We start from the raw sequence: 22912 nt of genomic DNA, 5'->3' as shown, positions 1-22912 counted from the left end.
TTGGAAGTTCCCTCGATTCTTCACGGCGTGTAAGGGGTTACAAGGTGGTCACTGCACTGGATACTAACGGCAGTAAATTAATCAGACACATGCTCTAGTTTGTAGGGCTTATCAATATTCGGAGGTTCCGATGAATCGTGAGTTCCTCTGTCTTACGCTAGGGATTGTAATATTGACCGATTGTATATCATCTTAGGCAGTCCCTCGGAATCGAGGAAGACTTGCTCCCACTCTAAACACGAGTCCTTAGGTGGCTGAACAGTCCAATACGGGAACCACAGTCCCTGTCACAGGTGGGACAGATGGACGTTGAGGGAAGGGGAGGGTGGGACTGGTTTGCCGCACGCTCCTTCCGCTGCCTGCGCTTGGTTTCTGCACGCTCTCGGCGACGAGACTCGAGGTGCTCAGCGCCCTCCCGGATGCACTCCCTCCACTTAGGGCGGACTGGTCTTTGGGCCCAGGGACTCCCAGGTGTCGGTGGGGATTTTGCACTTTATCAGGGAGGGCTTTGAGGGTGGTCCCTTGTAACGTTTCCTCTGCCCACCTTTGGCCCGTTTGCCCGTGAAGGAGTTCCGAGTAGAGCGCTTGCTTTGGGGAGTCTCGTGTCTGGAGGCCATGCGGACGATGTGGCCCTGCCCAGCGGAGCTGGTCGAGTGTGGTCAGTGCTTCGATGCTGGGGATGTTGGGCCTGGTCGAGGACGCTAACGTTGGTGCGTCTGTCCTCCCGGGGGATTTGCAGGATCTTGCGGAGACAGCGTTGGTGGTATTTCTCCAGCGACTTGAGGTGCCTACTGTACACGGTCCGTGTCTCTGAGCCATACAGGAGGGCGGGTATCACTACAGCCCTGTAGACCATGAGCTTGGTGGTGGATTTGAGGGCCTGGTCTTCGAACACTCTTTTCCTCAGGCGGCCGAAGGCTGCACTGGCGCACTGGAGGCGGTGTTGGATCTCGTCGCCAATGTCTGCCCTTGTTGATAAGAGGCTCCCGAGGTATGGGAAATGGTCCACGTTGTCCAGGGCCACGCCGTGGATCTTGATGACTGGGGGGCAGTGCTGTGCGGCGAGGACAGGCTGGTGGAGGACCTTTGTCTTACTGATGTTTAGTGTAAAGCCCATGCTTTCATATGCCTCAGTAAATACATCGACTATGTCCTGGAGTGCAGCCTCTGTGTATGCACAGACGCAGGCGTTGTCCACGTACTGTAGCTCGACGACTGAGGTTGGGGTGATCTTGAACCTGACCTGGAGACGGCCAAGGTTGAACAGGTTCCCACTGGTTCTGTCGTTTAGTTCCACTCCAGCCCAGGAGCTTGTTGACTGTGAGGTGGAGCATGGCAGCGAGGAAGATTGAGAAGAGGGTTGGGGGCGATGACACAGCCCTGTTTGACCCCGGTCCGGACGGGGCAACCGACAGGAAAAATCCAGGGACCATCGCCAGCCCTTAGACACGGCCTTCGACCTTACACAGGTCTTCGACACTGTCAACCTCGAGGGTCTACGGAGCGTCCTCCTCCGTTTCGGATGCCCTCAAAAGTTGGTCAACATCCTCCGCCTGCTCCACGATGACATGCAAGGCCGTGATCCTGACCAACGGATCCGTCACTGACCCAATCCACGTCCGGTCCGGGGTCAAACAGGGCTGTGTCATCGCCCCCCAACCCTCTTCTCAATCTTCCTCGCTTTACCCCAACACGGCGCAAATGTCAAACGACGCCCCCCCCCTGCCCCCCGCGACAAGTTTAGTCCGCCTGCTCCGCTTCCCCGCACCGTGCATCGATTAGCCCGTAGCTATACTGTCAGTGACGGCCAGGTATTGGCAATTCCTACCCAACAGCTTCCGGCTGTCCAGTTTGAGTTGGTTGAGTGGGTTGGTGCCGTACAGGAGCACGTGTTGCTCAGTGTGGACTGACTGTAGCTCTTCCAGTGTGGCTTTCCTGCCTCGGATATACTGCGGGAGCGAGGGAACGAGAGAGAGAGAGAGAGAGATACTGGGGTTAGGCAAATCAAGGCATGGATTGGTTCAAAGTGCAGCGGTTTACAAGAACATAAGAAACAGGAGCAGGAGTGGGCCATTCGGCCCCTCGAGCCTGCTCCGCCATTTAATACGATCATGGCTGATCCGATCATGGACTCAGCTCCACTTCCCCGCCCGCTCCCCATAACCCTTCACTCCCTTATCGCTCAAACATCTGTCTATCTCCACCTTAAATATATTCAATGTCCCAGCCTCCACAGCTCTCTGGGGCAGAGAATTCCACAGATTTACAACCCTCTGAGAGAAGAAATTCCTCCTCATCTCAGTTTTAAATGGGCGGCCCCTTATTCTAAGACCATGCCCCCTAGTTCTAGTCTCCCCCATCAGTGGGAACATCCTCTCTGCATCCCCCTTGTCAAGCCCCCTCATAATCTGATACGTTTCCATAAGATCACCTCTCATTCTTCTGAACTCCAATGAGAAGAGGCCCAACCTCCTCAACCTTTCCTCATAAGTCAACCCCCTCATCTCCGGAGTCAACCAAGTGATTGATTTGAGGGCCTGGTCTTCGAACACTCTCTTCCTCAGGCGGCCGAAGGCTGCACTGGGGCACTGGAGGCGGTGTTGGATCTCATCGCCAATGTCTGCCCTTGTTGATGAGAGACTCCCGAGGTATGGGAAATGGTCCACGTTGTCCAGGGCCGCCCCGTGGATCTTGATGACTGGGATCTTGGTGTTCCAGTGGTATGTTGGTGTAACTTTGGGCGGCAACTTAATGTCCAACATCTCGGAAAACCAGTCCATCATCTCGTTCCCCCAGTTCCAGCTCACCGTCCCCCAGTCCCAGCTCACTCCCCCAGTCCCAGCTCACTCCCCCAGTCCCAGCTCACTCCACCAGTCCCAGCTCACTCCCCCAGTCCCAGCTCACTCCCCCAGTCCCAGCTCACTCCACCAGTCCCAGCTCACCCTCCCCCAGTCCCAGCTCGCCCTCCCCCAGTCCCAGCTCGCCCTCCCCCAGTCCCAGCTCGCCCTCCCCCAGTCCCAGCTCGCCCTCCCCCAGTCCCAGCTCGCCCTCCCCCAGTCCCAGCTCGCCCTCCCCCAGTCCCAGCTCGCCCTCCCCCAGTCCCAGCTCGCCCTCCCCCAGTCCCAGCTCGCCCTCCCCCAGTCCCAGCTCGCCCTCCCCCAGTCCCAGCTCGCCCTCCCCCAGTCCCAGCTCGCCCTCCCCCAGTCCCAGCTCGCCCTCCCCCAGTCCCAGCTCGCCCTCCCCCAGTCCCAGCTCGCCCTCCCCCAGTCCCAGCTCGCCCTCCCCCAGTCCCAGCTCGCCCTCCCCAGTCCCAGCTCACTCCCCCCGTCCCACCTCACTCCCCCCGTCCCACCTCACTACCCCCGTCCCACCTCACTCCCCCAGTCCCAGCTCACCCTCCCCCAGCCCCACCTCACTCCCCCAGCCCCACCTCACTCCCCCAGTCCCAGCTCACCCTCCCCCAGCCCCACCTCACTCCCCCAGTCCCAGCTCTTCACTCCCCCAGTCCCAGCTCTTCACTCCCCCAGTCCCAGCTCGCTCTCCCCCAGTCCCAGCTCGCCCTCCCCCAGTCCCATCTCACTCCCCCAGTCCCAGTCGCCCTCCCCCAGTCCCAGCTTGCTCTCCCTCAGCCCCACCTTACTCCCCCAGTCCCAGTCGCTCTTCCCCAGCCCCACCTCACTCCCCCCGTCCCAGCTCACTCCCCCAGTCCCAGCTCGCCCTCCCCCAGTCCCAGCTCACTCCCCCAGTCCCAGCTCGCCCTCCCCCAGTCCCAGCTCGCCCTCCCCCAGTCCCAGCTCGCCCTCCCCCAGTCCCAGCTCGCCCTCCCCCAGTCCCAGCTCGCCCTCCCCCAGTCCCAGCTCGCCCTCCCCCAGTCCCAGCTCGCCCTCCCCCAGTCCCAGCTCGCCCTCCCCCAGTCCCAGCTCGCCCTCCCCCAGTCCCAGCTCGCCCTCCCCCAGTCCCAGCTCGCCCTCCCCCAGTCCCAGCTCGCCCTCCCCCCAGTCCCAGCTCACCCTCCCCCAGTCCCAGCTCGCCCTCCCCCCAGTCCCAGCTCACCCTCCCCCAGTCCCAGCTCACCCTCCCCCAGTCCCAGCTCGCCCTCCCCCAGTCCCAGCTCGCCCTCCCCCAGTCCCAGCTCGCCCTCCCCCAGTCCCAGCTCGCTCTCCCCCAGTCCCAGCTCACCCTCCCCCGGTCCCAGTCGCTCTCCCCCAGCCCCACCTCACTCCCCCAGTCCCACCTCACTCCCCCAGCCCCACCTTCCCCCTCGCCCCCAATGCCCGCCCCCCCGCGCTCCGCCCCACTGCCCCTCTGACCTCACACTGTGACCGAAGGCCGGTCTCCTGGAGTCGGGACCAGATACTCTGGATGCGACCTGCGTGTTCAGGGTGGCTGCTATTCCCACAGCTGCATTGGTGTTTGAGCATCAGACTGTCGTACACGATCCCTGTCGGCAGTGGGAGCGGGGGAAGAGATATTACTGACAATGCACGCACCCCCGCCCTCTCCCCTCTCCCTCCCTCTTTCACACCATCCCTCTAGCCCCTCGTTCCTTCATTCTCTCTCTTCCCCTCCATTTCTCCCTCCTGCTCTCCCCTTTTCTCTTTCCCCCTCTACGCCTCCCTCTCTACGCCTCCATATCTCCCTCCCTTCTCTCGCTCCCCCCTTTCTCCCTCTCTCCCTTTCTTCCTTTTCTCGCTCCCTCTATCTACCTCCCTCTCTCTCTCTCTCCCACTCTTCCTCTCTCTCCCTTCCCCTGCTCCCTCTCTTTCTCTCTAGCTCTCCCCCTTTCTTCCCTCACTCCCTCCCGCTCTCTCTCTCCCCTCTCCCCGCTCCCCACTTCTCTCCCCCTCTCTCTCTCTCCCCTCCCTCTCTCGCTCCATCCCTCTCTCCCTCTCACCATCTCTCTCCCCCTCTCTCTCTCTCTCTCCCCTCCCTCTCTCGCTCTCCCCTCCCTCTCTCTCCCCTTTCTCTCTCCCTCTCTCGCTCCCTCCCTCTCACCATCTCTCTCCACCTCTCTCTCTCTCCCCTCCCTCTCTCGCTCTCCCCTCCCTCCCTCTCTCTCCCTCTCCCCCTCTCTCTCCCCTCCCCTCTCTCTCTCTCTCCCCTCTCTCGCTCCCTCCCTCTCTCGCTCCCTCCCTCCCCACCTCTTCCCCTCTCTCTCCCTCCCTCTCTCTCCTTCCCTCTCTCTCCCTCCCTCTCTCTCCTTCCCTCTCTCTCCCTCCCTCTCTCTCCCCCCGCTCTCCCTCCCCCTCTCCCCCCCTCCCCCTCTTTCTCCCCTCCCCTCTCGCTCTCCCCCTCTCTCTCCTCTCTCTCTCTCCCCTCTCTCTCTCCGTCCCTCTCTCGCTCCCCCCGCCCCACCTCTCCCCCTCTCTCTCCCTCCCTCTCTCCCCTCTCCCCGAGCTCACCTGTTGTGAAGGAGGACTTGCTGGGCCCCTCGGGGAGTGGCGGTGGGACAGAGGCAGAGGCTGGGGACGAGCGAGCCCGAGACAGAGGCCGATGGCTCCCCCCAGGGTACGGGACTCCCAAGGTCTCCATGTGCGTCGGGAAGTGCTGCAGTTGTTGAATCCAGTGCTGGTCCCACAGGAGGGCGTGCTGGGGAATGAGAAAAGTGCAGCAGTTAATCACAGAATGTTTACTCTGTATCTAACCCCCTGTACCTGCCCTGGGAGTGTTTGATGGGACAGTGTAGAGGGAGCTTTACTCTGTATCTAACCCCCTGTACCTGTCCTGGGAGTGTTTGATGGGACAGTGTAGAGGGAGCTTTACTCTGCATCTAAGCCCCTGTACCTGCCCTGGGAGTGTGTGATGGGACAGTGTAGAGGGAGCTTTACTCTGTATCTAACCCCCTGTACCTGCCCTGGGAGTGTTTGATGGGACAGTGTAGAGGGAGCTTTACTCTGTATCTAACCCCCTGTACCTGCCCTGGGAGTGTTCGATGGGACAGTGTAGAGGGAGCTTTACTCTGTATCTAACCCCCTGTACCTGCCCTGGGAGTGTTCGATGGGACAGTGTAGAGGGAGCTTTACTCTGTATTTAACCCCCTGTACCTGCCCTGGGAGTGTTCGATGGGACAGTGTAGAGGGAGCTTTACTCTGTATCTAACCCCGTGCTGTACCTGCCCTGGGAGTGTTTGATGGGACAGTGTAGAGGGAGCTTTACTCTGTATCTAACCCCCTGTACTGCCCTGGGAGTGTTTGATGGGACAGTGTAGAGGGAGCTTTACTCTGTATCTAACCCCCTGTACCTGCCCTGGGAGTGTTTGATGGGGACAGTGCAGAGGGAGCTTTACTCTGTATCTCACCCCCTGTACCTGCCCTGGGAGTGTTCGATGGGACAGTGTAGAGGGAGCTTTACTCTGTATCTAACCCCTGTACCTGCCCTGGGAGTGTTTGATGGGACAGTGTAGAGGGAGCTTTACTCTGTATCTAACCCCCTGTACCTGCCCTGGGAGTGTGTGATGGGACAGTGTAGAGGGAGCTTTACTCTGTATCTAACCCCCTGTACCTGCCCTGGGAGTGTTCGATGGGACAGTGTAGAGGGAGCTTTACTTTGTATCTAACCCCCTGTACCTGCCCTGGGAGTGTTCGATGGGACAGTGTAGAGGGAGCTTTACTCTGTATCTAACCCCGTGCTGTACCTGCCCTGGGAGTGTTTGATGGGACAGTGTAGAGGGAGCTTTACTCTGTATCTAACCCCCTGTACCTGCCCTGGGAGTGTTTGATGGGGACAGTGTAGAGGGAGCTTTACTCTGTATCTAACCCCCTGTACTTGCCCTGGGAGTGTTTGATGGGACAGTGTAGAGGGAGCTTTACTCTGTATCTAACCAATGCTGTACCAGCCCTGGGAGTGTTTGATGGGACAGTGTAGAGGGAGCTTTACTCTGTATCTAACCCCCTGTATCTGCCCTGGGAGTGTTTGATGGGACAGTGTAGAGGGAGCTTTACTCTGTATCTAACCTATGCTGTACCTGCCCTGGGAGTGTTTGATGGGACAGTGTAGAGGGAGCTTTACTCTGTATCTAACCCCCTGTACCTGCCCTGGGAGTGTTTGATGGGGACAGTGTAGAGGGAGCTTTACTCTGTATCTCGAGAGGATTTAATGATAACTATAAAGACGTCTTACTGGAATTATACAGGGCCTTGGTGAGACCGCACCTGGAGTATTGTGTACAGTTTTGGTCTCCTTACCTAAGGACGGATATACTTGCCATAGAGGGAGTGCAGCGAAGGTTCACCAGACTGATTCCTGGGATGGGGCGATTGTCCTATGAGGAGAGATTGTGTAGACCGGGCCGATATTCTCTGGAGTTTAGAAGAATGAGAGGTGATCCCATTGAAACAGACCAGATTCTGAGGGGGATTGACAGGGTAGATGCAGGGAGGGTGTTTCCCCCCGGGCTGGGGAGTCTAGAACCAGGGGTCAGACAGTCTCAGGATAAGGGGTCGGCCATTTAGGACTGAGATGAGGAGGAATTTCTTCACTCAGAGGGGGGTGAATCTTTGGAATTCTCTGCCCCAGAGGTCTGTGGAGGCTCAGTCGTTGAGTATATTCAAGGCTGAGATCGATAGATTTTTGGATATTAAGGGGATCGAGGGATCGGGCGGGAAAGTGGAGTTGAGGTCGAAGATCAGCCGTGATCTCATTGAATGGTGGTGCAGTTCGAGGGGCCGAATGGCCACCTCCTGCTCCTGATGTCCTTATGTTCACGGGGCTGGGGGTAATATATTAGCATGGATAGAGGATTGGCTAATTAACAGAAAACAGAGAGTCGGGATTAATGGTTCATTCTCGGGTTGGCAATCAGTAACTAGTGGGGTGTCACAGGGATCAGTGCTGGGTCCCCAACTATTTAGAAACTATATTGACAACTTGGAAGAAGGGACTGAGTGTAACGTAGCCAAGTTTGCTGACGATACAAAGATGGGAGGAAAAGCAATGTGTGAGGAGGACACAAAAAATCTGCAAAAGGACATAGACAGGCTAAGTGAGTGGGCAAAAATTTGTCAGATGGAGTATAATGTTGGAAAGTGTGAGGTCATGCACTTTGGCAGAAAAAAAATCAAAGAGCAAGTTATTATTTAAATGTAGAAAGATTGCAAAGTGCCGCAGTAAAGCGGGACCTGGGGGTACTTGTGCCTGAAACACAAAAGGTTAGTATGCAGGTACAGCAAGTGATCAGGAAGGCCAATGGTATCTTGGCCTTTATTGCAAAGGGGATGGAGTATAAAAGCAGGGAAGTCTTGCTACAGTTATACAGGGTATTGGTGAGGCCACACCTGGAGTACTGCCTACATTAATGATGTAGACGAAGGAATTGATTGTAATATCTCCAAGTTTGCAGATGACACTAAGCTGGGTGGCGGTGTGAGCTGTGAAGGGGATGCTAAGAGGCTGCACGGTGACTTGGACAGGTTAGGTGAGTGGGGCAAATGCATGGCAGATGCAGTATAATGTGGATAAATGTGAGGTTATCCACTTTGGTGGCAAAAACAGGAAGGCAGAATATTATCGGAATGGTGGCAGATTAGGAAAAGGGGAGGTGCATCGAGACCTGGGTGTCATGGTACATCAGTCATTGAAAGTTGGCATGCAGGTACAGCAGGCGGTGAAGAAGGCAAATGGTATGTTGGCCTTCATAGTGAGAGGATTTGAGGATTTGAGTATAGGAGCAGGGAGGTCTTACTGCAGTTGTACAGGGCCTTGGTGATGTCTCACCTGGAGTATTGTGTTCAGTTTGGTCTCCTAATCTGAGGAAGGACATTCTTGCTATTGAGGGAGTGCAGCGAAGGTTCACCAGACTGATTTCCGGGATGGCAGGACTGACATATGAAGAAAGACTGGATCGACTAGGCTTATATTCACTGGAGTTTAGAAGAATGAGAGGGGATCTCATAGAAACATATAAAATTCTAACGGGACTGGACAGGTTAGATGCAGGAAGAATGTTCCTGATGTTGGGGAAGTCCAGAACCAGGGGTCACAGTCTAAGGATAAGGGGTAAGCCATTTAGGACCGAGATGAGGAGAAACTTCTTCACTCAGAGAATTGTGAACCTGTGGAATTCTCTACCACAGAAAGTTGTTGAGGCCAGTTCGTTGGATATATTCAAGAGGGAGTTAGATGTGTCCCTTACGGCTAAAGGGATCAGGGGGTATGGAGAGAAAGCAGGAATGGGGTACTGAAGTTGCATGATCAGCCATGATCATATTGAATGGTGGTGCAGGCTCGAAGGGCCGAATGGCCTACTCCTGCACCTATTTTCTATGTACAGCAAGTGATCAGAAAGGCAAATGGAATCTTAGCCTTTATTGCAAAGGGGATGGAGTATAAAAGCAGGGAAGTCTTGCTCCAGTTATACAGGGTATTGGTGAGGCCACACCTGGAGTACTGCGTGCAGTTTTGGTCTCCGTATTTACGAAAGGATATACTTGCTTTGGAGGCAGTTCAGAGAAGGTTCACTGGGTTGATTCCGGAGATGAGGGGGTTGACTTATGAGGAAAGGTTGAGGAGGTTGGGCCTCTACTCATTGGAATTCAGAAGAATTGAGAGGTGATCTTATGGAAACGTATCAGATTATGAGGGGGCTCGACAAGGTGGATGCAGAGAGGATGTTTCCACTGATGTGGGAGACTAGAACTAGGGGGCATGGTCTTAGAATAAGGGGCCGCCCATTTAAAACTGAGATGAGGAGGAATTTCTTCTCTCAGAGGGTTGTAAATCTGTGGAATTCTCTGCCCCAGAGAGCTGTGGAGGCTGGGACATTGAATATATTTAAGGCGGGAGATAGACAGATTTTTGAGCGATAAGGGAGTGAAGGGTTATGGGGAGCGGGCGGGGAAGTGGAGCTGAGTCCATGATCGGATCAGCCATGGTCGTATTAAATGGCGGAGCAGGCTCGAGGGGCCGAATGGCCGACTCCTGCTCCTATTTCTGATGTTCTTATGTCCTTCCCAGCCCACCCGAGCCCACCCACGATTGAGGAAGGCTGTCCCCTCAGTAGGTACCTGTTGGAGATGTGTATCACTGCGCTCGTGGTATCCTAGCCGAGCCGACCCTTCTTCCTTCTTGGCTTCGGTCGGCTGCTGGTCCTCGCGTTCGTTTCCTCGGGCCGGGGGTCTCTCGGTGCCCCCTCCCCCTTGCCCCCGCTTCTCCGTATCCCCCTCCTCCCCGCGACTGAGGCCTCGCTTTGACATCAGCTGCGTTGCAGGGGGTGGTGGGGTGGAGTTTGGGCCGAGAGTGCAGCAGTCGCGACAAATGTTTCGGGGTACGGTGGGTGAAATGGGGAGAGGGGGAGGAATTGGGGGGGGGAGGTGGGAGAGGCGGGATTGGAACAGAAATACAAAATTGGCGCTGTTAATCGTATGTTCGGTTCGCTCGTCCATCACGACCCCCCCCCTACTCCATGCCCCCCCGCACCCCAATTCCGTTGACGACACCCCTCTCAAATTGGAGGCAACCCCAAACTACCCAGACCCCAAGCCTCCATAAGATGTACCCCCACAACTGCACCAATTCCCTGCAGTTGAGTGTCGCCCCAATACTGCGTTGCCCCCTGAATTCCAGTGACCCCCAAATACTGCGTTACCCCTTGAATTTTAATGGACCCCAATACTGACTCACTTCCTGAATTCTCGAGACCCACAATACTGCATCATTACCCCATGAATTCAGACACACCCCTATACTGCGTCACCCCCTGAATTCAGGCGTACCCCAATACACGCCTCGCACCCTGAATTCAGGTGTACCCAATAACTCCCGCACCCCCTGAATTCTGGTGTACCCCTATACCCCCATCCCCTGAATTCAGGTGTACCCCAATACACGCCTCACACCCTGAATTCAGGTGTACCCCAATAACTCCCGCACCCCCTGAATTCTGGTGTACCGCTATACCCCCATCCCCTGAAATCAGGTGTGCCCCTAAACCCCCAACCCCTGAATTCAGGTGTAACCCTAAACCCCCAACCCCTGAATTCAGGTGTGCCCCATACCCCTCTCACCCCCTGAATTCTGGTGCACCCCTGTGCCCCCTCACCCCCTTAAATCAGGAATACCCCAAGACCCCCCTCATCCCCGAATTCTAGTGATCCCCAATACTACGTCATTCCCCCCCTGAATTCTAGGGACCCACAATACTGCCTCACCCCCTGAATTCAGGTGTACTCCAATACCTCCCCCGCGTCTGGAATTCAGGGGTACCCCAATACCCACCTCGCCCCCTGAATTCAGGTGTACCCCGATGCCCGCCTCGCCCCCTGAATTCAGGTGTATCCCAATACCCACCTCAACCCCTGGATTCGGGTCTACACCAATAACTCCAGCACCCCCTAAATTCAGATGTACCCCAATACCTGCCTCGCACCCCGAATTCAGGTGTACCCCAATAACTCCCTCACCCCCTGAATTCAGGTGTAACCCAATAACTCCCGCATCCCCTAAATTCAGGTGTACCCCAACACCCGTCTCGCGCCCTGAATTCAGGTGTACCCCAATACCTTCCTCGCATCTAGTATTCAGCTGTACCCCAATAACCACCTCACCCCCTGAATTCAGGTGTACCCCAATAACTCCCTCACCCCTGAATTCAGGTGTGCCCCAATAACTCCCTCACCCCCTGAATTCAGGTATACCCCAACACCCGTCTCGCACCCTGAATTCAGGTGTACCCCAATACCTTCCTCGCATCTAGTATTCATCCGTACCCCAATAACCACCTCACCCCCTGAATTCAGGTGTACCCCAATAACTCCCTCACCCCTGAATTCAGATGTAACCCAATAACTCCCGCATCCCCTAAATTCAGGTGCACCCCAATAACTCCCTCACCCCCTGAATTCAGGTGTACCCAATAACTCCCTCACCCCCTGAATTCAGGTGTAACCCAATAACTCCCGCATCCCCTAAATTCAGGTGTACCCCAATAACTCCCTCGCCCCCTGAATTCAGGTGTACCCCAATAACTCCCTCACCCCCTGAATTCAAATGTACCCCAATAACTCCCGCGTCCGCTAAATTAAGGTGTACCCCAATAACTCCCTCACCACCTGAATTCAGGTGTACCCCAATAACTCCCTTACTCCCTGAATTCAGTTGTACCCCCAATAACTCCCGCGCCCCCTGAATTCAGGTGCGCCCCAATAACTCCCTCACCCCCTGAATTCAGGTGTAGCCCAATAACTCCCTCACCCCCTTAATTCAGGTGTACCCCAATAACTCCCGCACCCCCTGAATTCAGGTGTAGCCCAATAACTCCCTCACCCTCTTAATTCAGGTGTACCCCAATAACTCCTGCACCCCCTGAATTCAGATGTGCCCCAATAACTCCCTCACCCCCTAAATTCAGGTGTACCCCCAATAACTCCTGCACCCCCTGAATTCAGATGTGCCCCAATAACTCCCGCACCCCCTGAATTCAGGTGTACCCCAATACCCTCCTCACACCCCGAGTTCTAGTGACCCCCAATACTGCGTCGTTACCCCCTGAATTCTAAGAGACCCACAATACCGCCTCACCCCTGAATTCAGACCTACCCCAATACACCCCACCCGACCCCCGACCCCCACCCCCCCCTGTAGTCAGGGCCGGGATGGCTCAGCCTTACCTTGCCCAGGTGTGTCTGCTGTTTGAGTCGCTCCAGGAACTGCTGGTGCTGCTGCTGCAGGAGGAGTTGTTGCTGGACAGCCTTGGGGTTCTGGGGGAGCGGGGCCGACTGGGTCCGGACCAGCGGCCGGTGGTGCTGGCCCAGCTTGGACATCCGGGGCGGGAAACGATCGTTGGCGGTTAGGGGCGAGGCGTAGTAGATGGGCAGCGTGCCCATCCCTGAAACTGAAAGACAGACAGGGGGTGCGTTAGTGAGGTCGGGCGGGCAGGGCAGGGCGGGGGGGGTGAAAGAGGGGAGGAAAAGCGGGTTCGTGTTCCACGCCGATTCCTCCCCTTGCCGAATAGCCCGGAGCCATTCTGCTCTCCCCGTCCGGCGCTAACACGCACACAAGACCAAACCCCGCGCGCATCCTTTCTGAACTCGCAATGTGTTCCAGAGGACACAATAAACCCGCAAAAGGACAGAGCCAGGCTGAGTGAGTGGGCAACAATTTGGCAGATGGAGTATAATGTTGGAAAGTGTGAGGTCATGCACTTTGGCAGAAAAAAAAATCAAAGAGCACGTTATTATTTAAATGGAGGCAGATTGCAAAGTGCCGCAGTACAGCGGGACCTGGGGTTAGACATAGAAACATAGAAAATAGGAGCAGGAGTAGGCCATTCGGCCCTTCGAGCCTGCACCACCATTCAATGAGTTCATGGATGAACATCCAACTTCAGTACCCACTTCCTGCTTTCTCGCCATACCCCTTGATCCCCCGAGTAGTAAGGACTTCATCTAACTCCTTTTTGAATATATCCAACGAACTGGCCCCAACAACTTTCTGTGGTAGAGAATTCCACAGGTTCACCACTCTCTGGGTGAAGAAGTTTCTCCTCATCTCGGTCCTAAATGGCTTACCCCTTATCCTTAGACTGTGACCCCTGGTTCTGGACTTCCCCAACATTGGGAACATTCTTCCTGCATCTAACCTGTCCAATCCCGTCAGAATATTAAACGTTTCTATGAGGTCCCCTCTCACTCTTCTGAACTCCAGTGAATACAAGCCCAGTTGATCCAGTCTTTCTTGATAGGTCAGTCCCACCATCCCGGGAATCAGTCTGGTGAACCTTCGCTGCACTTCCTCAATAGCAAGAATGTCCTTCCTCAAGTTAGGAGACCAAAACTGAACACAATACTCCAGGTGTGGCCTCACCAAGGCCCTGTACAACTGTAGCAACACCTCCCTGCCCCTGTACTCAAATCACCTCGCTATGAAGGCCAACATGCCATTTGCCTTCTTCACCGCCTGCTGTACCTGCATGCCAATCTTCAATGACTGATGTACCATGACATCCAGGTCTCGTTGCACCTCCCCTTTTCCTAATCTGTCACCATTCAGATAATAGTCTGTCTCTCGCATGACAGGGTTCCTTGCGCATGAAACACAAAAGGATAGCATATAGATTGTCATGTATGTACATGCTGTTTGTAGCCAGCAGATGGTGTGATTGTTGGAGAGCACTGGGCAGCAGGCACATGGTAGTACTGCTCTGGTATAAAAGGCCAGCCATTTCGTGAGTCAGGCACTTTGCGCCTAAATAAAGCAGAGCCAACCTTGTACCTTGCTCAGTTAAACAGTACTCAGTTTGATACATAACACAGATACAAAACAATTTAGAAGAATGAGAGGGGATCTCATAGAAACATATAAAATTCTGACGGGATTGGACAGGTTAGAGGCAGGAAGAATGTTCCCGATGTTGGGGAAGTCCAGAACCAGGGATCACAGTCTAAGGATAAGGGGTAAGCCATTTAGGACCGAGATGAGGAGAAACTTCTTCACCCAGAGAATTGTGAACCTGTGGAATTCTCTACCACAGAGAGTTGTTGAGGCCAATTCGTTAGATATATTCAAGAGGGAGTTAGATGTGGCCCTACGGCTAAAGGGATCAGGGGGTATGGAGAGAAAGCAGGAATGGGGTACTGAGGGAATGATCAGCCATGATCATATTGAATGGTGGTGCAGGCTCGAAGGGCCGAATGGCCTACTCCTGCACCTATTTTCCATGTTTCTATGTACAGCAAGTGATCAGGAAGGCCAATGAAATCTTGGCCTTTATTGCAAAGGGGATGGAGTATTAAAGCAGGGAAGTCTTGCTCCAGTTATACAGGGTATTGGTGAGGCCACACCTGAAGTACTGCGTGCAGTTTTGCTCTCCGTATTTACGAAAGGATATACTTGCTTTGGAGGCAGTTCAGAGAAGGTTCACTCAGTTGATTCCGGAGATGAGGGGGTTGACTTATGAGGAAAGGTTGAGTAGATTGGGCCTCTACTCATTGGAATTCAGAAGAATCAGAGGTGATCTTATCGAAACGTATAAGATTATGAGGGGGCTTGACAAGGTGGATGCAGAGAGGATGTTTCCACTGATGGGGGAGTCTAGAACTAGGGGGCATGGTCTTAGAATAAGGGGCCGCCCATTTAAAACTGAGATGAGGAGGAATTTCTTCTCTCAGAGGGTTGTAAATCTGTGGAATTCTCTGCCCCAGAGAGCTGTGGAGGCTGGGACATTGAATATATTTAAGACAGAAATACACAGTTTCTTAACGGATAAAGGAATAAGGGGCTATGGGGAGCGAGCGGGGAAGTGGAGCTGAGTCCATGATCGGATCATCCATGATCGTATTAAATGGCGGAGCAGGCTCGAGGGGCTGAATGGCTTCCTCCTGTTCCTAATGTAACAGGCTCGAGGGGCTGAATGGCCTCCACCTGTCCCTATGTTCTAAGTGTGGTCAAACCAAGGTATATGGAACGAAATCTGTGCACAGTGCTCCCAGTGTGGTCTAACCCAGGTATATGGAGACCAGAACTGTGCACGGTGCTCCAAGTGTGGTCTTACCTTTAACCAATGACAAACCTTTAAAGATCACATGGATGAACTTCAACAATTGTACATCCCTGTCTGGAGTAAAAAGAAAACGGGGAAGGTGGCTCAACCGTGGCTAACAAGGGAAATTAAGGATAGTGTTAAATCCAAGGAAGAGGCATACAAATTAGCCAGAAAAAGCAGGAAACCGGATGTCTGGGAGAAATTTAGAATTCAGCAGAGGAGGACAAAGGGTTTAATTAGGAGGGGGGAAATAGAGTATGAGAGGAAGCTTGCTGGGAACATAAAAACTGACTGCAAAAGCTTCTATAGATATGTGAAGAGAAAAAGATTAGTGAAGACAAACGTAGGTCCCTTGCAGTCAGACTCAGGTAAATTTATAATGGGGAACAAAGAAATGGCAGACCAATTGAACAAATACTTTGGTTCTGTCTTCACGAAGGAAGACACAAATAACCTTCCGGATGCACTAGCGGACCGAGGGTCTAGTGAGAAGGAGGAACTGAAGGATATCCTTATTAGGTGGGAAATTGTGTTGGGGAAATTGATGGGATTGAAGGCCGATAAATCCCCGGGGCCTGATTGTCTGCATCCCAGAGTACTTAAGGAAGTGGCCCTAGAAATAGTGGATGCATTGGTGATCATTTTCCAACAGTCTATCGACTTTGGATCAGTTCCTATGGACTGGAGGGTAGCTAATGTAACACCACTTTTTAAAAAAGGAGGGAGAGAGAAAATGGGTAATTATAGACCGGTCAGCCTGACATCAGTAGTGGCGAAAATTTTGGAATCAATCATTAAAGATTAAATAGCAGCGCATTTGGAAAGCAGTGACAGGATCGGTCCAAGTCAGCATGGATTTATGAAAGGGAAATCAGGCTTGACAAATCTTCTGGAATTTTTTGAGGATGTAACTAGTAGAGTGGACAAGGGAGAACCAGTGGATGTGGTGTATTTGGACTTTCAAAAGGCTTTTGACAAGGTCCTACACAAGAGATTGGTGTGCAAAATTAAAACACATGGCATTGGGGGTAATGTACTGACGTGGATAGAGAACTGGTTGGCAGACAGGAAGCAGAGAGTTGGGATAAACGGGTCCTTTTCAGAATGGCAGGCAGTGACTAGTGGAGTGCCGCAGGGCTCAGTGCTGGGACCCCAGCTATTTACAATATACATTAATGATTTAGACGAAGGAATTGAGTGTAATATCTCCAAGTTTGCAGATGACACTAAGCTGGGTGGCGGTGTGAGCTGTGAGGAGGATGCTAAGAGGCTGCAGGGTGACTTGGACAGGTTAGGTGAGTGGGCAAATACATGGCAGATGCAGTATAATGTGGATAAATGTGAGGTTATCCACTTTGCTGGCAAAAACACGAAGGCAGAATATTATCTGAATGGCGGCAGATTAGAAAAAGGGGATGTGCAACGAGACCTGGGTGTCATGGTACATCAGTCATTGAAAGTTGGCATGCAGGTACAGCAGGTGGTGAAGAAGGCAAATGGCATGCTGGCCTTCATAGTGAGAGGATTTGAGTATAGGAGCAGGGAGGTCTTACTACAGTTGTACAGGGCCTTGGTGAGACCACACCTGGAATATTGTGTTCAGTTTGGTCTCCTAATCTGAGGAAGGACATTCTTGCTATTGAGGGAGTGCAGCGAAGGTTCACCAGACTGATTCCCGGGATGGCAGGACTGACTTATGAGGAGAGACTGGATCAACTGGGCCTTTATACACTGGAGTTTAGAAGGATGAGAGGGGATCTCATAGAAACATATAAGATTCTGACGGGACGGGACAGGTTAGATGCGGGAAGAATGTTCCCGATGTTGGGGAAGTCCAGAACCAGGGGACATAGTCTTAGGATAAGGGATAAGCCATTTAGGACCAAGATGAGGAGAAACTTCTTCACTCAGAGAATTGTGAACCTGTGGAAATCTCTACCACAGAAAGTTGTTGATGCCAGTTCATTGGATATATTCAAGAGGGAGTTAGATGTGGCCCTTACGGCTAAAGGGATCAAGGAGTATGGTGAGAAAGCAGGAAAGGGGTACTGATGGAATGATCAGCCATGATCATATTGAATGGCGGTGCAGGCTCGAAGGGTCGAATGGCCTACTCCTGCACCTATTTTCTATGTTCCTATGTTTCTAACCGAGGTATATGGAGACCAGAACTGTGCACAGTGCTCCAAGTGTGGTCTAACCCAGGTATATGGAGACCAGAACTGTGCAAGGTGCTCCCAGTGTGGTCTAACCCAGGTATATGGAGACCAGAACTGTGCAAGGTGCTCCCAGTGTGGTCTAACCCAGGTATATGGAGACCAGAACTGTGCACGGTGCTCCCAGTGTGGTCTAACCCAGGTATATGGAGACCAGAACTGTGCACAGTGCTCCCAGTGTGGTCTAACCCAGGTATATGGAGTCCAGAACTGTGCACGGTGCTCCCAGTGTGGTCTAACCCAGGTATATGGAGACCAGAACTGTGCACGGTGCTCCCAGTGTGGTCTAACCCAGGTATATGGAGACCAGAACTGTGCACGGTGCTCCCAGTGTGGTCTAACCCAGGTATATGGAGATGAGAACTGTGCACAGTGCTCCAAGTGTGGTCTAACCCAAAGATAAACGGACAACAAAAATGCTCACGAGACTTACCGGCCAGCAGTGGGCTTTGCCCCATCGAGGGCTCGAGGATGACGAGGGGCTGGAGTCTTGCTGTGCCTGTCTCCCTCTCCAGCGCCCCGGCTGGGATGTATGTGACGGGGGAATGAGCGGCCACTAGCTGGCCATCCATTCCCGGAATCCTGGACGGCAAACTGGGCAGGTTACGTCGATCCATCTCGCCTAGCATTCCCTACGGGGTGAGAGCGGGGAGAGAGGAGAGAAACAGGAGAAGGTTTTAGGGCATCACTGCTAACCTGGAATCATAAGAAGCAGGAGTCGGCCATTCGGCCCCTCGAGCCTGCTCCGACATTTAATACGACCATGGCTGATCTGATCATGGACTCAGCTTCACTTCCCCGTCCGCTCCCCATAACCCTTCACTCCCTTATCGCTCAAAAATCTGTCTATCTCCACCTTAAATATATTCAATGTCCCAGCCTCCACAGCTCTCTGGGGCAGAGAATTCCACAGATTTACAACTCTCTGAGAGAAGAAATTCCTCCTCATCTCAGTTTTAAATGGGCGGCCCCTTATTCTAAGACCATGCCCCCTAGTTCTAGTCTCCCCCATCAGTGGAAACATCCTCTCTGCATCCACCTTGTCAAGCCCCCTCATAATCTGATACGTTTCCATAAGATCACCTCTCATTCTTCTGAATTCCAATAAGTAGAGGCCCAACCTACTCAACCTTTCCTCATAAGTCAACCCCCTCATCTCCGGAATCAACCGAGTGAACCTTCTCTGAACTGCTTCCAAAGCAAGTATATCCTTTCGTAAATACGGAGAGCAAAACTGCACGCAGTACTCCAGGTGTGGCCTCACCAATACCCTGTATAACTGGAGCAAGACTTCCCTGCTTTTATACTCCATCCTCTTTGCAATAAAGGCCAAGATACCATTGGCCTTCCTGATCACTTGCTGTACCTGCATACTAACCTTTTGTGTTTCATGCACAAGTAACCCCCAGGTCCCGCTGTACTGCGGCACTTTGCAATCTTTCTCCATTTAAATAATAACTTGCTCTTTGATTTTTTTCTGCCAAAGTGCATGACCTCACACTTTCCAACATTATACTCCATCTGTCAAATATTTGCCCACTCACTTAGCCTGTCTGTGTCCTTTTGCAGATTTTTTGTGTCCTCCTCACACATTGCTTTTCCTCCCATCTTTGTATCGTCAGCAAACTTGGCTACGTTACACTCGGTCCCTTCATCCAAGTCGTTAATATAGATTGTAAATAGTTGGGGACCCAGCACTGATCCCTGCGTCACCCCACTAGTTACTGATTGCCAACCCGAGAATGAACCATTTATCCCGACTCTCTGTTCTCTGTTAGTTAGCCAATCCTCTATCCAGGCTAATATATTACCCCCAACCCCGGGAACTTTTATCTTGTGCAGTAACCTTTTATGTGGCACCTTGTCAAATGTCTTCTAGAAATCCAAATACACCACATCCACTGGTTCCCCTTTATCCATCCTGTTCATTACATCCTCAAAGAATTCCATCAAATTTGTCAAACATGACTTCCCCTTCATAAATCCATGCTGACTCTGCCTGACTGAATTATGCTTTTCCAATCTCAACCTTCCTTGTTCCCTCCCGATATTCCAAGGGCGCCCAATCAACAATTCAATCCCCACTTGCACAATATCGGTGAGGCTTCGAAATCCAGTTAAACCCCTTTCTCCAACCAGGTTCCTCTCCAAAACCTTCTCTCTAATACTTTTCCTGTTCCCCCGAAATGAGCTCCCGGCCACATATCCCGCAGCATAACTAAAACCGCCTGTTTCCACCCTCCGTAACATCGCCCGTCTCCGCCCCCTGCCTCAGCTCATCCGCTGCTGAAACCCTCATCCATGCCTTTGTTACCTCCAGACTTGACTATTCCAACACACTCCTGGCTGGCCTCCCACGTTCTACCCGACGTAAACTAGAGGTGATCCAAAACTCGGCTGCCCCCGTGTCCGAACTCACACCCAGTCCCACTCACCCATCACCCCCTGTGCTCACTGACCCAGTGTCCTAACTCGCACCGAGTCCCGCTCACCCATCACCCCCTGTGCGCACTGCCCCCGTGTCCTAACTCGCACCGAGTCCCACTCACCCATCACCCCCTGTGCTCACTGCCCCCGTGTCCTAACTCGCACCCAGTCCCGCTCACCCATCACCCCCTGTGCTCACTGCCCCGTGTCCTAACTCGCACCGAGTCCCACTCACCCATCACCCCCTGTGCTCACACCCCCGTGTCCTAACTCGCACCGAGTCCCGCTCACCCATCGCCCCCTGTGCTCACTGCCCCTGTGTCCTAACTCGCACCGAGTCCCGCTCACCCATCACCCCCTGTGCTCACTGACCCCGTGTCCTAACTCGCACCGAGTCCCGCTCACCCATCGCCCCCTGTGCTCACTGCCCCTGTGTCCTAACTCGCACCGAGTCCCGCTCACCCATCACCCCCTGTGCTCACTGACCTACATTGGCTCCCGGTTAAGTGCTTCGATTTCAAAATTCTCATCCTTGTTTACAAATCCCTCCATGGCCTCCTCGCCCCCTCCCTATCTCTGTAACCTCCTCCAGCCCCTACACCCCTCCCCATCTCTGTAACCCCCTCCAGCCCCTACACCCCTCCCTATCTCTGTAACCTCCTCCAGCCCCTACACCCCTCCCTATCTCTGTAATCTCCTCCAGTCCCTACACACCTCCCGATCTCTGTAACCTCCTCCAGCCCCTACACCCCTCCCTATCTCTGTAACCTCCAGCCCCCTACACGCCTCCCTATCTCTGTAACCCCCTCCAGCCCCACAAACCTCGAGATCTCTGCACTCCTCCAATTCTGCCCTCCTGACCATCCTTGATTATAATCGCTCCACCATCGGTGGCCGTGCCTTCTGTTGCCTGGGCCCCAGGCTCTGGAACTCCCTCCCTAAACCTCTCTACCTCTCTCTCCTCCTTCAAGACGCTCCTTAAAACCTCCCTCTGTGACCCAGCTTTTGGTCACCTGTCCCTAATTTTTACTTATGTGGCTCGGTGTCAAATTTTGCTTGAATATCGTTCCTCCTCAACCCCCCCCAAACTGTGGGTCTATTCACCCCCTCCCCCCTTAAACTGTGGTCTCCTCACCCCACAAACTGTGGTCTCCTCACCCCCCAAACTGTGGGACTCCTCACCTTTGAAGTAACAGAGGCCGGTAGACCTTGAGAGATATTAGGAAGAAATTGGGAGTTTGGAATGGTTAAGTGAATAAGTGATCCTTCTTGTACCAGGAGTCGATGGGCCAGGGAAGTCTGAGGAGATAGAAGAGGAGATATCAGGTCAGCCCCGAGATCGCTCAATTGTTACTGAAAATATCTTTTATCTACTAACCACTGATTAGACCCCAGCTCGAGCTTAAGAACGTAAGAAATAGGAGCAGGAGTCGGCCATTCGGCCCCTCGAGCCTGCTCCGCCATTTAATACGACCATGGCTGATCCGATCATGGACTCAGCTCCACTTCCCCGCCCGTTCCCCATAACCCTTCACTCCCTTATCGCTCAAAAATCTGTCTATCTCCACCTTAAATATATTCAATGTCCCAGCCTCCACAGCTCTCTGGGGCAGAGAATTCCACAGATTTACAACCCTCTGAGAGAAGAAATTCCTCCTCATCTCAGTTTTAAATGGGCGGCCCCTTATTCTAAGACCATGGCCCCTAGTTCTAGTCTCCCCCCATCAGTGGAAACATCCTCTCTGCATCCACCTTGTCAAGCCCCCTCATAATCTGATACGTTTCCATAAGATCGCCTCTCATTCTTCTGAATTCCAATGAGTAGAGGCCCAACCTCCTCAACCTTTCCTCATAAGTCAACCCCCTCATCTCCGGAATCAACCGAGTGAACCTTCTCTGAACTGCCTCCAAAGCAAGTATATCCTTTTGTAAATATGGAGACCAAAACTGCACGCAGTACTCCAGGTGTGGCCTCACCAATACTCTGTATAATATCTTAATTCTGGGCACCACACTTTAGGAAAGATATCAAGTCATCCGACAGTACGGCGCTCCCTCAGTATTGCCCCTCCGACAGTGCGGCACTCCCTCAGTACTGCCCCTCCGACAATGCGGCACTCCCTCAGTACTGCCCCTCCGACAGTGCGGCACTCCCTCAGTACTGCCCCTCCGACAGTGCGGCGCTCCCTCAGTACTGCCCCTCCGACAGTGCAGCGCTCCCTCAGTACTGCCCCTCCAACAGTGCGGCACTTCCTCAGTACTGACCCTCCAACAGTGCGGCACTCCCTCAGTACTGCCCCTCCGACAGTGCGGCACTCCCTCAGTACTCTCCCTCCGACAGTGCGGCACTCCCTAAGTACTGTCCCTCCGACAGTGCGGCGCTCCCTCAGTACTGCCCCTCCAACAGTGCGGCACTCCCTCAGTACTGTCCCTCCGACAGTGCGGCGCTCCCTCAGTACTGCCCCTCCGACAGTGCGGCGCTCCCTCAGTACTGCCCCTCCAACAGTGCGGCACTCCCTCAGTACTGCCCCTCCAACAGTGCTGCACTCCCTCAGTACTGCCCCTCCGACAGTGCTGCACTCCCTCAGTACTGTCCCTCTGACAGTGCAGCGCTCCCTCAGTACTACCCCTCTGACAGTGCGGGGCTCCCTCAGTACTGCCCCTCCGACAGTGCGGTGCTCCCTCAGTACTGCCCCTCCGACAGTGCGGCACTCCCTCAGTACTGCCCCTCCGACAGTGCGGCTCTCCCTCAGTACTGCACTCGGAGTGGGACTTGAACCCACAACCTTCTGAC

General features: G+C 53.6%; 1 protein-coding gene across 4 annotated transcripts in view; it reads right to left on the bottom strand.

Annotated features, from left to right (window-relative positions):
* LOC139241104 (histone deacetylase 4-like) overlaps positions 1-22912 on the bottom strand; it is a 188035-nt gene that overhangs the window by 15893 nt on the left and 149230 nt on the right. For all 4 annotated transcript variants that reach the window (XM_070869794.1, XM_070869795.1, XM_070869793.1 and 1 more), the window contains 7 exons: positions 21301-21417; positions 18125-18323; positions 12603-12826; positions 10002-10193; positions 5403-5589; positions 4311-4441; positions 1829-1949 (listed from right to left, as the gene is read on the bottom strand). In XM_070869794.1, the coding sequence (XP_070725895.1) occupies positions 1829-1949; positions 4311-4441; positions 5403-5589; positions 10002-10193; positions 12603-12826; positions 18125-18323; positions 21301-21417 (1171 nt within the window). The remainder of the gene's footprint in view (positions 1-1828; positions 1950-4310; positions 4442-5402; positions 5590-10001; positions 10194-12602; positions 12827-18124; positions 18324-21300; positions 21418-22912) is intronic.

The sequence above is a fragment of the Pristiophorus japonicus genome, chromosome Y, assembly GCF_044704955.1.
Source record: "Pristiophorus japonicus isolate sPriJap1 chromosome Y, sPriJap1.hap1, whole genome shotgun sequence".
NCBI lineage: Eukaryota > Metazoa > Chordata > Chondrichthyes > Pristiophoridae > Pristiophorus > Pristiophorus japonicus.
This window is presented reverse-complemented; position numbering and strand designations above follow the sequence as displayed.